Source organism: Salvelinus sp. IW2-2015, linkage group LG13, assembly GCF_002910315.2.
Source record: "Salvelinus sp. IW2-2015 linkage group LG13, ASM291031v2, whole genome shotgun sequence".
Lineage (NCBI taxonomy): Eukaryota > Metazoa > Chordata > Actinopteri > Salmoniformes > Salmonidae > Salvelinus > Salvelinus sp. IW2-2015.
The window spans coordinates 30876468-30888740 of NC_036853.1; the positions used below are offsets into that span (position 1 = coordinate 30876468).

A 12273-nucleotide genomic window follows, 5' to 3' on the forward strand; every position below is an offset into this window, starting at 1 on the left:
CATGTTTACTAACTATAGTTTTGATAAGTCGGTTAGGACATCTACTTTGTGCATGACACAAGTCATTTTTCCAACAATTGTTTACAGACAGATTATTTCACTTATAATTCACTGTATCACAATTCCAGTGRATCAGAAGTTTACATACACTAAGTTKAATGTGCCTTTAAACAGCTTGGAAAATTCCAGAAAATTATGTCATGGCTTTAGAAGCTTCTGATAGGCTAATTGACATCATTTGAGTCAATTGGAGGTGTACCTGTGGATATATTTCAAGGCCTACCTTCAAGCTCAGTGCCTCTTTGCTTGTCATCATGGGAAAATCAAAGAAATCAGCCAAGACCTCAGAAAAACAATTGTAGACCTCCACAAGTCTGGTTTATCCTTGGGAGCATTTCCAAACGCCTGAAGGTACCACGTTCATCTGTACAAACAATAGTACGCAAGTATAAACACCATGGGACCATGCAGCCATCATACCGCTCAGGAAGGAGACGCGTTCTGTCTCCTAGAGATTAACGTAATTTGGTGCGAAAAGTGCAAATCAATCCCAGAACAACAGCAAAGGACCTTGTGAAGATGCTGGAGGAAACAGGTACAAAAGTATCTATATCCACAGTAAAACAAGTCCTATATCGACATAACCTGAAAGGCCACTCAGCAAGGAAGAAGCCACTGCTCCTAAACCGCCATAGAAAAGCCAGACTACAGGTTGCAACTGCACATGTGGACAAAGATTGTACTTTTTGGAGAAATGTCCTCTGGTCTGATGAAACAAAAATAGAACTGTTTGGCCATAATGACCWTCGTTATCTTTGGAGGGAAAAGGGGGAGACTTGCAAGCCGAAGAACACCATGCCGAAGAACATGTCTTATACTTGTGAGATTTGTTTATGACAGTTTGTGGTGGAACACATGAAAATTGCATGTAGGCCTACTTTCAGAATTGTTTGGCGAGCTACTCATTGGTGGTCTGCTGGATCAACCTGCTGGAGACCCTACCCTAGACCCACTCCAATTTGCATACCACATAAACAGATCCATAGACGACGCAATCTCAACTGCACTCTACACTGCCCTCACTCAGATAGATAAAAGGAATACCTATGTGAGAATGCTATTCATTGACTACAGATCAGYGTTCAACACCATTGTCTCCTCCAAGCTCCTCACCAAACTTAGGATCCTAGGACTGAACAATTCCCTTTGCAACTGGATCCTGGACTTCCTTAWGGGCCGACCCCAGGTGGTGAGGGTAGGAAATATTACCTCCACCACGCTGACCCTTAACATGGGGGCCCCACAGGGGTGTGTGCTAAGTCCCATCCTGTACTCCCCCGACAYGACAGTGGTAGGCCTGATCATGACGATGATAAGTATTCAGACCCTTTAGGCAGTACTTTGTTGAAGCACCTTTGGCAGCGATGACAGGTTTGAGTCTTATTGACGCTACAAGCTTGGCACACCTGTCTTTGGGGACTTCCTCCCATTCTTTGCAGATCCTCTCAAGCTCTGTCAGGTTGGATAGGGAGCGTTGCTGCACAGCTATTTTCAGGTCTCTCCAGAGATGTTCGATCGGGTTCAAGTCTGGGCTCTGGCTGGGCCACTCATGGACATTCAGAGACTTGTCCCAAAGCCACTCTGGCATTGTCTTGGCTGTGTGCTTGGGGTTGTCGTCCTGTTAGAAGGTGAACCTTCGCCCCAGTCTGTGGTCCTGAGCACTCTGGCGCAGATTTTCATCAAGGATATCTCTGTACTTAGCTCTGTCCAAACTTTGCCTCAATCCTGACTAGTCTCCCAGTCCCTAAAAAATATTCCCACAGCATGATGATGCCACCACCATGCTTCACCGTAGGGAAGTATCCTGAAGACTCCTGAACAGGTAATCAAATGGCTACCCGGACTATTTTCATTGTGTGCAATCCCCCCAACCCCTCTGTTTATCATATATGCATAGTCACTTTAACTATACATTAATGTACATACTACCTCAATTAGCCCGACTAACCAGTGCCCCAGCACATTGGCTACTCGGACTATCTGCATTGTGTCCCGCCACCCGCCACCCGCCAACCCCTCTTTTACGCTGCTGCTACTCTCTGTTTATCATATACGCGTAGTCACTTTAACCATACCTACATGTACTACCTCAATAAGCCCGAAACTGTCTTTTTTACTGTTTTTATTTCTTTACTTATCTATTTTTCACCTAAYACCTTATGTTTTAYTTAAGAATTGGTTGGTTAGAGCCTGTAAGTAAGCCTGTAAGTAAGCATTTCACTGTAAGGTCTACACCTGTTGTATTCGTTGGACGTGACAAAAAAACATTGATTTGATGGTGCCAGGTTTCCTCCGGACGTGACGCTTGGCATTCAGGCCAAAGAGTTTAGTCTTGGTTTCATCAGACCAGAGAATCTTGTTTCTCATGGTCTGAGAGTCCTTTAGATGTCTTTTAGGCAACTCCAAGCGGGCTGTCATGTGCCTTTTACTGAGGAGTGGCTTCCGTTTTGCCACTCTACCATAAAGTCCTGATTGGTGGAGTGCTGCAGAGATGGTTGTCCTTCTGGAAGCTTCTCCCATCTCCACAGAGGAMCTCTAGAGCTCTGTCAGAGTGACCATAGGGTTATTGGTCAACTCCCTGACCAAGGCCCTTCTCCCCCGATTGCTCAGTTTGGCCGGACGGCCAGCTCTAGGAAGAGTCTCGGTGGTTCCAAACTTCATCCATTTAAGAATTATGGAGGCCACTGTGTTCTTGGGGACCTTCAAATCTGCAGACAGTTGTTTGTACCTTTCCCCAGATCTGTGCCTCGACACAATCCTGTCTCGGAGCCCTACAGACAATTCCTTCGACCTCATGGCTTTGTTTTTGCTCTGACATGCATTGTCAACTGTGGGACCTTATATAGGCAGGTGTGTGCCTTTCCAAATCATGTCCAATCAATAGAATTTWCCACAGGTAGACTCCAATCAAGTTKTAGAAACATCTCAAGGATGATCAATGGAAACAGGATGCACCTGAGCTCAATTTTGAGGCTGTAACTTAAGAAAATGTGGAAAAAGTAAAGGAGTCTGAATACTTTCCAAAGGCACTATATACAAATATCTAGCAGCCAACCTGCTTACACTAATCCCATCTAATTAGACTAATATACTGTAACATACCAGCATGCTGTCAGCAACATTTACTTTCATACAAAACATACAGCTAACGTTAAAGTATTGTTCTGTGTCATTGAACTGCATTTTCCAGTAATCTCAAAGAAGCTGGTGACAAGTTACTATGAACATTAAAGCGACATACTTTACACTAACTAACTCATTACATAATTACATTCAAAAGGTATTTTAATTACAATAATAGATATTGTGAAGAGCAATGTATCAGTAACTACAACAACATTCCCTGTAACGGTTACAGATACTTAGACAGCTACTACTTGCTATGACTGTGATATGTGTTTTTTTTTTAAATCAACCTTAGCTGAATGCACTGACTATGCTCGGGACAAGAGCATCTGCTAAATGATCAAAATGTAAATGTCTAACGAAAACTTGCAAAGCACACGGCTGGGTATTATTCAAATGAGCTCCGCCCTCAAACTATTTGTATTCTGATCAAATGTGCCCTTGTTGGGGGACTAAGGTCATTAGAATAATAACCAGCAGTGTGTTTTACAAGTGTTCATTTTTACATTTACATTTTGATCATTTATCATACACTATTATCCAGAGTGAATTACAGTCAGTGTATTAAACTGAGGTAAACAATAATATACCACAGTCATAGCAAGTAAAAAGAGGATGTTACCATTACCGAGAATGTTGTAGTTAAGCGGTCTACTTACAAATTTAGACTAAGTATTCAGACTATATTAACCAGACTATATTAAGAACACCTTCTTATTATTGAGTGAATTGAACCATGCGTTGCAATTTGCAACAGTCCCCCGAACCTGAGAGAGTGGGGTGCAGGGTTACTGTCCAGCACTCATGGAAAGCAGGTCACAAGGCAGTCACAGTCCGCTGAGTAGCTAGATACTACCGATTGCAATGAATTAATAGGTCATGTAACTTAAGTGCGCGAATGTTGATAGAAAGAAGTGCCCTGCTATACGCACCAACACCAAACTGCAGGCTATAGTCCTATAGGGATACAGTAAGGGTTCTCTAATAGAAACACACCAACCCAGGCACCCAGCTCAGTCTCTTCACAGAAAGAGAGACACATAGAACGGTGCTTACCTTGTTTCTGTGTGGGTAGCAGAATGGTGCTGAGTTTTTTGGACGCGACGCTGGAGCACGCTCCCCGTCCCTCTAGCAGGGCTTGCAGTGGTCGGGTCTCCCCGGGTTGGTGCTGACAAGTCAGCCCGGAGCCACAGCGCCCGGTGTACACTCCACACGCCTGACCCTCCGCAAGGGCGCAMGTCAGACAGCACCCACAGCCAGGCTCCCGTACGCTGTCGGCGCAGTCTTTTGCCAGAGGCTTGCACTGCATGAGAGCCACCGTGTCACACGGCTCGCATCGGACCACGGTCCCMACGGTCTCCGCGAACCGTGTGAATGCAGCGAGCACGGCAGTGAGACAAAACAAGCATAGACCGGGCATTCTGCCGAAAATCTGGTCACAAAGGGWCAGTATGCGAGTTGTCAACTAGGCTTAAGGGGACTCTCCGTGTCAAAGAGTGCCGGATAGCCTTCTCCATCTATTTTATTTTACKCGAGCTTGTTGTTTTATACAGGCTGAAAAAAAACAGCCAACAAGTCACACCCTTCGTATGAATAATGTAAACGGAGAGCCCGGATCCCGAGGTACCACGGACATTGACACACAGGCTCCTATAACCTATAACACCTAAGTGTTTATTTATGTGTTCATTGACACATTGTCCTGTTTAGAGTGCATTTAGTCATTAGAAATTGATGTGACTTTCCATGCCTTTTATTCAGATCAGTGTTAGGAATGTCTGTCACCTTACCTACATTTCAGCACAAGTGAAGGACATTTGATTCAATAMATATTTCCAATCATGGTGTTGTTGTTACTTGACTGTGTTGAGTTCATTTCCGTTATGTCTTTCAAAGTGAAAAAGATGGGGAGGTGCACCATTATATTTCCCAACATGCTTTTTTTTTGCAGGTAGAATTATTCGAATAGTTTGATTTAATATCTATGTTTTTTTTCTCACGCACATTGATTGATTAATTGATCGTACACTATACAAAGATAAATAACTTACATATTTCTAAACTAATCCAATCAGTAAGGGGTTGGATTTATTACACCCATTACTGAGGTGTTAGTACAGCATAGGTAGTCTTATTAGTTCAAAATATTGAACAGCAATTAAGATATCCTTGTAAAATTGCTTGTTAAGTGACTTAAATAGCACTCATAWTGTTTTGGGGGTATAGAAATGCTCAGATTTTGAGTGAACATACTTTTTCTTGTGGACAACTACCAGGAAGTTTGCAAAGACAGATTGATCAGTTCTGCCATGTTCGTGGTTTTCCTGCAAAAATTGGGCTACTTTGAAAATGATGTCGCGGGGGAAAATGTATTGTAGGTTTTTGGGCTAATTATAAGTTGCACAGCGGCCGCCAAGGCATTACTCTTAAAAATATATATATTTCCATGTGACCTGCTCCTGACTGTCAGGCAGTGAGTGAGTAGTGGGGAGGGTCGGAGGAGTGTGTGTGTGTGTGTGTGTGTGTGTGAGAGTGAGAGTGAGAGAGAGAGAGAGACTTTGTGTCAACTTTTTACCAGTTGTAGGAAGGCTATTTAGATTGTCCTTACGGAGACACCTATTTCCAAACCTTTTTCCATGAAACTGAAATACTCTAGAACTGATGCACATCAAGAAGTAATGGAGACACAGCACTGGAAAACGACTTTGGGCACACTAGAGCGCATTACATAAATATGCTCGGAGGTGGTTTAAAATGCATTCTAATGTTGAATGCTTAAAGAAGTCGGTATCAAGCGAAGTGTTTTATGTGTGCTCGGTTCTTGGGTCTTGGGGGCTGCTGGAGTGGAAATTTGAAATGGAAGTTATGGAACTCCCTTTCGTGGTTCTTTTGGTATGGGTAAAAGTCCTCAATAAACTGACATTAGGCTAAATGTGGAGAATAATACATTTGCCTCTGTTGGCCATCAAGTAGCCTATTAATGTAAATGCCATTGTATGCTACCATTTGATACAATACATATGTTGAAATKACRATATCACTAGAGCCATTGCAAATCAATTTGTGCACCTTCTGCAGCCTACCTGGAGCTGGCAAACCAATGTAATAAATAGCCTATGACTTCAGTTTGTTGTTGTAGCCTTGTGTTATTATGAATGCATTCGATTGATGGTAACAGTAGTCAGATTAGGCTACACGTAAAACACATTTAAAAAAAACACTGGCTGTTAAACATATTCAGTTCATATACATATTATAAATATTTGATTCAGTGATTGAAATTATGACCCCATCCTCAGTAGCCTATTCCAGCAGGCTATTGGGGAAACAAGCACTTCTTATTGCGAAATGGCCAGTCACGCCCTGACCTTAGAGATCCTTATTATTCTCTATGTTTGGTTAGGTCAGGTTGTGAATCGAGTGGGAAAGTCTATGTTTTCTATTTCTTTGTTTCTGGCCGAGTGTGGTTCCCAATCAGAGGCAGCTGTCTATCGTTGTCTCTGATTGGGGATCATATATAAGTTGTCATTTTCCTTTTGGGTTTTGTGGGATCTTGTTTTCTGTTTAGTGTCTGTGCCTGACAGAACTGTCTGCTTTCGTTTTTTGTCTTTGTTATTTTGTTTTGGTGTCATCAATAAAAAGACGATGTACGCCTACCACGCTGCGCCTTGGTCCACTCTGCATTCTACAAACGAGAGCCGTTACAGAAGATCCCACCAGAAACGGACCAAGCAGCGTGGCCAGGAGGAGTGGACATGGGAAGAAATCCTGTATGGAGAAGGACCCTGGACAAGGGCCGGAGAGTATCGCCGTCCAAGGGAGCAGATGGAGGCAGCGAGAGCGGAACGGCGATGATACGAAGAGTTRGAGCAACAACGGAAGCTCGAGAGGCAGCTCCCCAAAAAATGTTTGGGGGGCACACGGGGAGATTGGCGGAGTCAGGGTTTAGACCTGAGCCAACTCCCTGTGCTTACCGTGGGGAGCGTGTGACCGGTCAGGCACCGTGTTATGCGGTGATGCGCACTGTGTCTCCGGTACGCATCCACAGCCCAGTGCGTCCTGTGCCAGCGCACCGCACTTGCCGGGCGAAAGTAAGCATCCAGCCAGGWCGGGTTGTGCCAGCTCTAYGCTCGAGACCTCCAGTGCGCCTCCACAGCCCAGTGTGTCCGGTGCTTGTTCCACGTACCAGGCTTTCAGTGCATCTCCCCAGTCCGGTGAGACCTGTTCCGGCTCCACGTACGAAGCCTCCAGTGATGATCCATGGTCCGAAGCCTCAGGTGAGGATCCATGGCACGAAGCCTCCAGTGATGATCCATGGCCCGGAGCCTGTAGTGATGATCCATGGCACGAAGCCTCCAGTGATAATCCATGGCAGGAAGCCTCCAGTGATGATCCATGGCCCGGAGCCTGCAGTGAAAATCCAGGGCACGAAGCCTCCAGTGATGATCCATTACCCAGAGCCTCCAGCGATGATTCATGGCACCGAGCCTCCAGTGATGATCCATGGCCCGGAGCCTGTAGTGATAATCCATGGCACCACGAAGCCTCCAGTGATGATCCATGGCCCGGAGCCTGACAGCACAATTGCCAGAAAATAGCCTAACTTTCGTTTTTTTATGTTCATCCAAATGTTTCTTGCTCAGAGATTTCGAGATCCTCTGTCCAACTTTTCATCACTCTCCTGTATGATTTAGCTATAGTTATGCACATGCGCAAAGGGGATGTATTTACAACTATAAACCTGGCCCTGAATGCTGATTGTTTCAAAGCAGTGGTATATCAGACCATATACCACGGGTATGACAAACCATTACTTTTTACTGTTGTAATTACGTTGGTAACCAGTTTATAATAGCAATAAGGCATCCTCGGGGTTTGTGGTATATGGCTAATATAACACGGCTAATGGCTGTATCCAAGCATTCCTCGTTGCATCACACTTAAGAACAGCCCTTAGCCGTGGTATATTGGGCATTTACCATACCCCYTTGTGCCTCATTGCTTAAACATCCATTGATGGGAAATTATCTGACAGGTTTAATAAGGCAAATTATCTTTGCTCTTGTMACATATTCAAATTCCTTTATTAAATCATGTCATTGCTTGCAATATTTATTATTTTGAGGAAACCAGAACACTGCTTCTAACATCGTTAAATGGTTTATTGAATACAGTGCATTCAGAAAGTATTCAGACCCCTTGACTCTTTCCACATTTTGTTACGTTACAGCCTTATTCCGAAGTGATTAAATAAATAAAAAATACTAATAAAAACAGAAATACCTTATTAACATAAGTATTCAGACCCTTTACTATGAGACTCGAAATTGAGCTCAGGTGCATCCTGTTTCCATTGATCATCATTGAGATGTTTCTACAACTTGATTGGAGTCCACCTGTGGTAAATTTATTTGAATGGACATGATTTGGAAAGGCACACATTTGTCTATATAAGGTCCCACCGTTGACAGGGTACGTCAGAGCAAAAGGTCCTCAAGAACAAAGGTCCCACCTCCATCATTCTTAAATGGAAGAAGTTTGGAACCACCAAGACTCTTCCTAGAGCTGGACGCCCGGCCAAACTGAGCAATGGGGGGGAAGGGCCTTGGTCAGGGAGGTGACCAAGAACCCGGTGGTCACTCTGACAGAGCTCTAAAGTTCCTCTGTGAAGATGGGAGAACATTCCAGAAGGACAACAATTTCTGCAGCACTCCACCAATCAGGCCTTTATGGTAGAGTTGCCAGACGGAAGCCACTCCTCAGTAAAAGGCAGATGACAGCGCACTTGGAGTTTGCCAGAAAGAACCWAAAGGACTCTCAGACCATGAGAAACATGATTCTCTGGTCTGAAGAAACCAAGATTGAACTCTTTGGCCTGAATGCCAAGCATCACGTATGGAGGAGACCTGGCGCCATCAGCGGCAGGGACTGGGAGACAAGTCAGGATCGAAGGAAATATGAAAGGAGCAAAGTACAGAGAGATCCTTGATGAAAACCTGCTCCTGAGTGCTCATGTTCTCAGACTGGGGCAAAGGTTCACCTTCCAACAGGATAAGCACATAGCCAAGACAATGCGTTAATGGCTTCTGGACAAGTTTCAGAATGTTTTAATTAATTTTATTGCACCTTTCTTTAATCAGGTAAGCTAGTTGAGAACAAGTTCTCATTTACAACTGCGAACTGGCCAAGATAAAGCATAGCAGTGTGACAAAATCAACAACACAGAGTTACACATAAACAAACGTACAGTCAATAACACAAAAAATAGAAAAATAGAAAGATCTATGTACAGTGTGTGCAAATGTAGAAGAGTAGGGAGGTAGGCAATAAATAGGCCATAGAGGTGAAAATCATTACAATTTAGCATTAATACTGGACTGATATATGTGCAGATGATGATGTGCAAGTAGAGATACTGGGGTGCATAAGAGCAAGAGGGTAAGTAATAATATGGGGATGAGGTAGTCGGGTGTGCTATTTACAGATTGGCTGTGTACAGGTACAGTGATCGGTAAGCTGCTCTGACAGCTGATGCTTAAAGTTAGAGAGGGAGATATAAGACTCCAGCTTCAGAGATTTTTGCAATTCGTTATAGTTATTGGCAGCAGAGAACTGGAAGGAAAGGCGGCCAAAGGAAGTGTTGGCTTTAGGGATGACCAGTGAAATATACCTGCTGGAGCTTTACCTAGCAAAGACTTATAGATGACCTGGAGCCAGTGGGTTTGGMGACGGATATGTAGTGAGGGCCAGCCAACGAGACCATAGAGGTCGCAGTGGTGGGTAGTATATGGGGCTTTGGTGATAAAAAGGATGGCACTGTGATAAACTACATTCAGTTTTCTGAGTAGAGTGTTGGRGGCTATTTTGCTATTTTGTCAGTTTTACGAGGGTATGTTTGGCAGCATGAGGGAAGGAGGCTTTGTTGCGAAATAAGAAGCCGATTCTAGATTTTATTTTGGATTGTAGATGCTTAATGTGAGTCTGAAAGGAGAGTTTACAGTCTAACCAGACACCTAGGAATGTCCCTAAGTGGCCCAGCCAGAGCCCGGACTTGAMCCTGATCAAACATCTCTGGAGAGACTTGAAAATAGCTGTGCAGCGATGCTCCCCATCCAACCTGACAGAGAGGATCTGCAAAAAAGAATGGGAGAAACTCCACAAATACAGGTGTGCCAAGCGTGAAACATCATATCCAAGAAGACTCGAGGCTGTAATCGCTGCCAAAGGTGCTTCAACAAAGTACTGAATAAAGGGTCTGAATATTTATTGTAAATATAATATTTCMGTTTTTTATGTTTTTAATATTTGCAAAAAATTCTAAAAAGCTGTTTTTGCTTTGTCATTATGGGGTATTATTTTAATTTAATTTAATACATTTTAGAATAAKGCTGTAATGTAACAAAATGTGGAAAAAGTCAAGGGGTCTGAATACTTACTTTGTTTGGAATCGTTTGGTGAGGGCCTTGGGCATGATTTTGTAGTCGACAGAGAGGAAGTTAACGGGGTGCCAGTTCCAGAGATCCTTGAGGTCCCCTATTTTGAGGATAAGAGAGACCGTACTCTTTTGCATGGACCCACCAAGACTCTTGTCCCTGTATACTGCTCTGAMGCCTTCCACCACAATGTCAATGAGGAGGTCCCAGAAGGTCTGATAGAACTCTCCTGGGATCACGTCCGGTCCTGATTATTTGTGTTTGTTTAGGGAGCGTGCGGCCTGGGTGAGCTCCTCTGCACTTAGGTCGTGGTTCTTGCTTCCACCACCCTCAGTGACTGTGTCAGCCCATCTAGGAAGGTGGCCATACCCTAGAACTCATGGGCCACCTCCAGGAAGTCCTCACTGCTGGTCACAGAGTTGGTTGTTGTTGTTGTTGTATAGGGATAGGAATGTTTTTTGCTTTGACCGTGCCCTGGGAAAGAAGAAGCGGGTGCATTTCTCCTCCAGACCCTGGAGTTTTGACTTGTGCTGGATTTTCTTCTGTTCTACCCGGTAGAGGGTATAAAGGTGTTATTTGGTTTCAGCCACCTCTCTGGCCATCTCCTACCCCCTTAGCTGGGAGGAGGCTAAAACATTGGAGAGCCTTGTTGTGCTGTTCAAAACTGGCCCTCTTTTCCCTAGGTTTCCTCCACCCTATTCCCCCAAAATAGTCATTGGTCCTCGCCTTGACCATTTTCCACCACTCTATTGGGGAGTCAAATAGCTCTTTCAARGTTCTCTACTCCAGGTAGCATCTGGAGAAGAAGAGCTTGACTGATGGATCCTGTAGGATATATTTATTCATCTGCCAAGACCCTCTACCTACTCCCACTAGGCCTTCCCAATCTACATACACGTTCAGCTTCCTGTGGTCTGAGAAGTGCACTGCCTGGCTTGTCAGAGAGCACATTTTCAGACCTGGCTAGAGAAAAAACATGTACATTCTGGAGTAGGATGCACCTGAGGAACACACCCAAGTTGGTGTTGTAGAGGAGGTACCAACAGCGTCGGTTAGGAAGAATTCTTTGATGATTGATTGTAGTTCCTGTGTGCTACGGTCTCTCCTGGGCCTCCTGCAGTCTTCATCTCGGAGAGCACAGTTGAAATATCCCCCCACCAGAACTGGTGTGGGGGAGAGCAGGAGTAACCGGAGCTGTTCTCTCGGCCACGTTGGTGGGGCCGTACACATTGATGACCCTCAGAAGTAAACCCTGAATTTCGAGGTCTAATACCAGGATTCGCCCACTCTCAACCACCCTGCTGGACTTCAGTTGGAGGTAGGGGTTGGTCACCAATATGTTGACCCTATCTGCTCTGGCGGTGTTGGAGCCTGACCAGAGAGAATCCCCCCAGGTTCCACTCCTCCTCCAGGAGAGTGTCCATCTCCTTATATGGGATGCTGCACTCCTGGAAGAGGTAGATGTCTGTCGGGTTATTAGAGAGGTGTCCCAGGATGATCTTTCTGTATGGGAACCAGATGCTTCTAGTGTTGAGGGTGGATATTTTCAGGGGCATAACGGTTATGAAGATGGTTCGGGTCTTTTGTTGGCCATGTCATTGCAGATTTGCAAGAGGGCTTCTAGCAGATTGGTGCTGCCGGATGGTGGCCCCTT

At 44.5% G+C, this 12273-nt stretch overlaps 1 protein-coding gene across 1 annotated transcript in view; it reads right to left on the bottom strand.

The window, feature by feature from the left end:
• LOC111971187 (insulin-like growth factor-binding protein 3) overlaps window positions 1–4682 on the bottom strand; it is a 65542-nt gene extending 60860 nt beyond the window's left edge. The window contains exon 1 of the mRNA XM_023997978.2: window positions 4243–4682. Coding sequence (XP_023853746.2) covers window positions 4243–4606 — 364 coding nt within the window. The 5' untranslated portion in view covers window positions 4607–4682. The remainder of the gene's footprint in view (window positions 1–4242) is intronic.
• Window positions 4683–12273: the final 7591 nt, after the last annotated feature.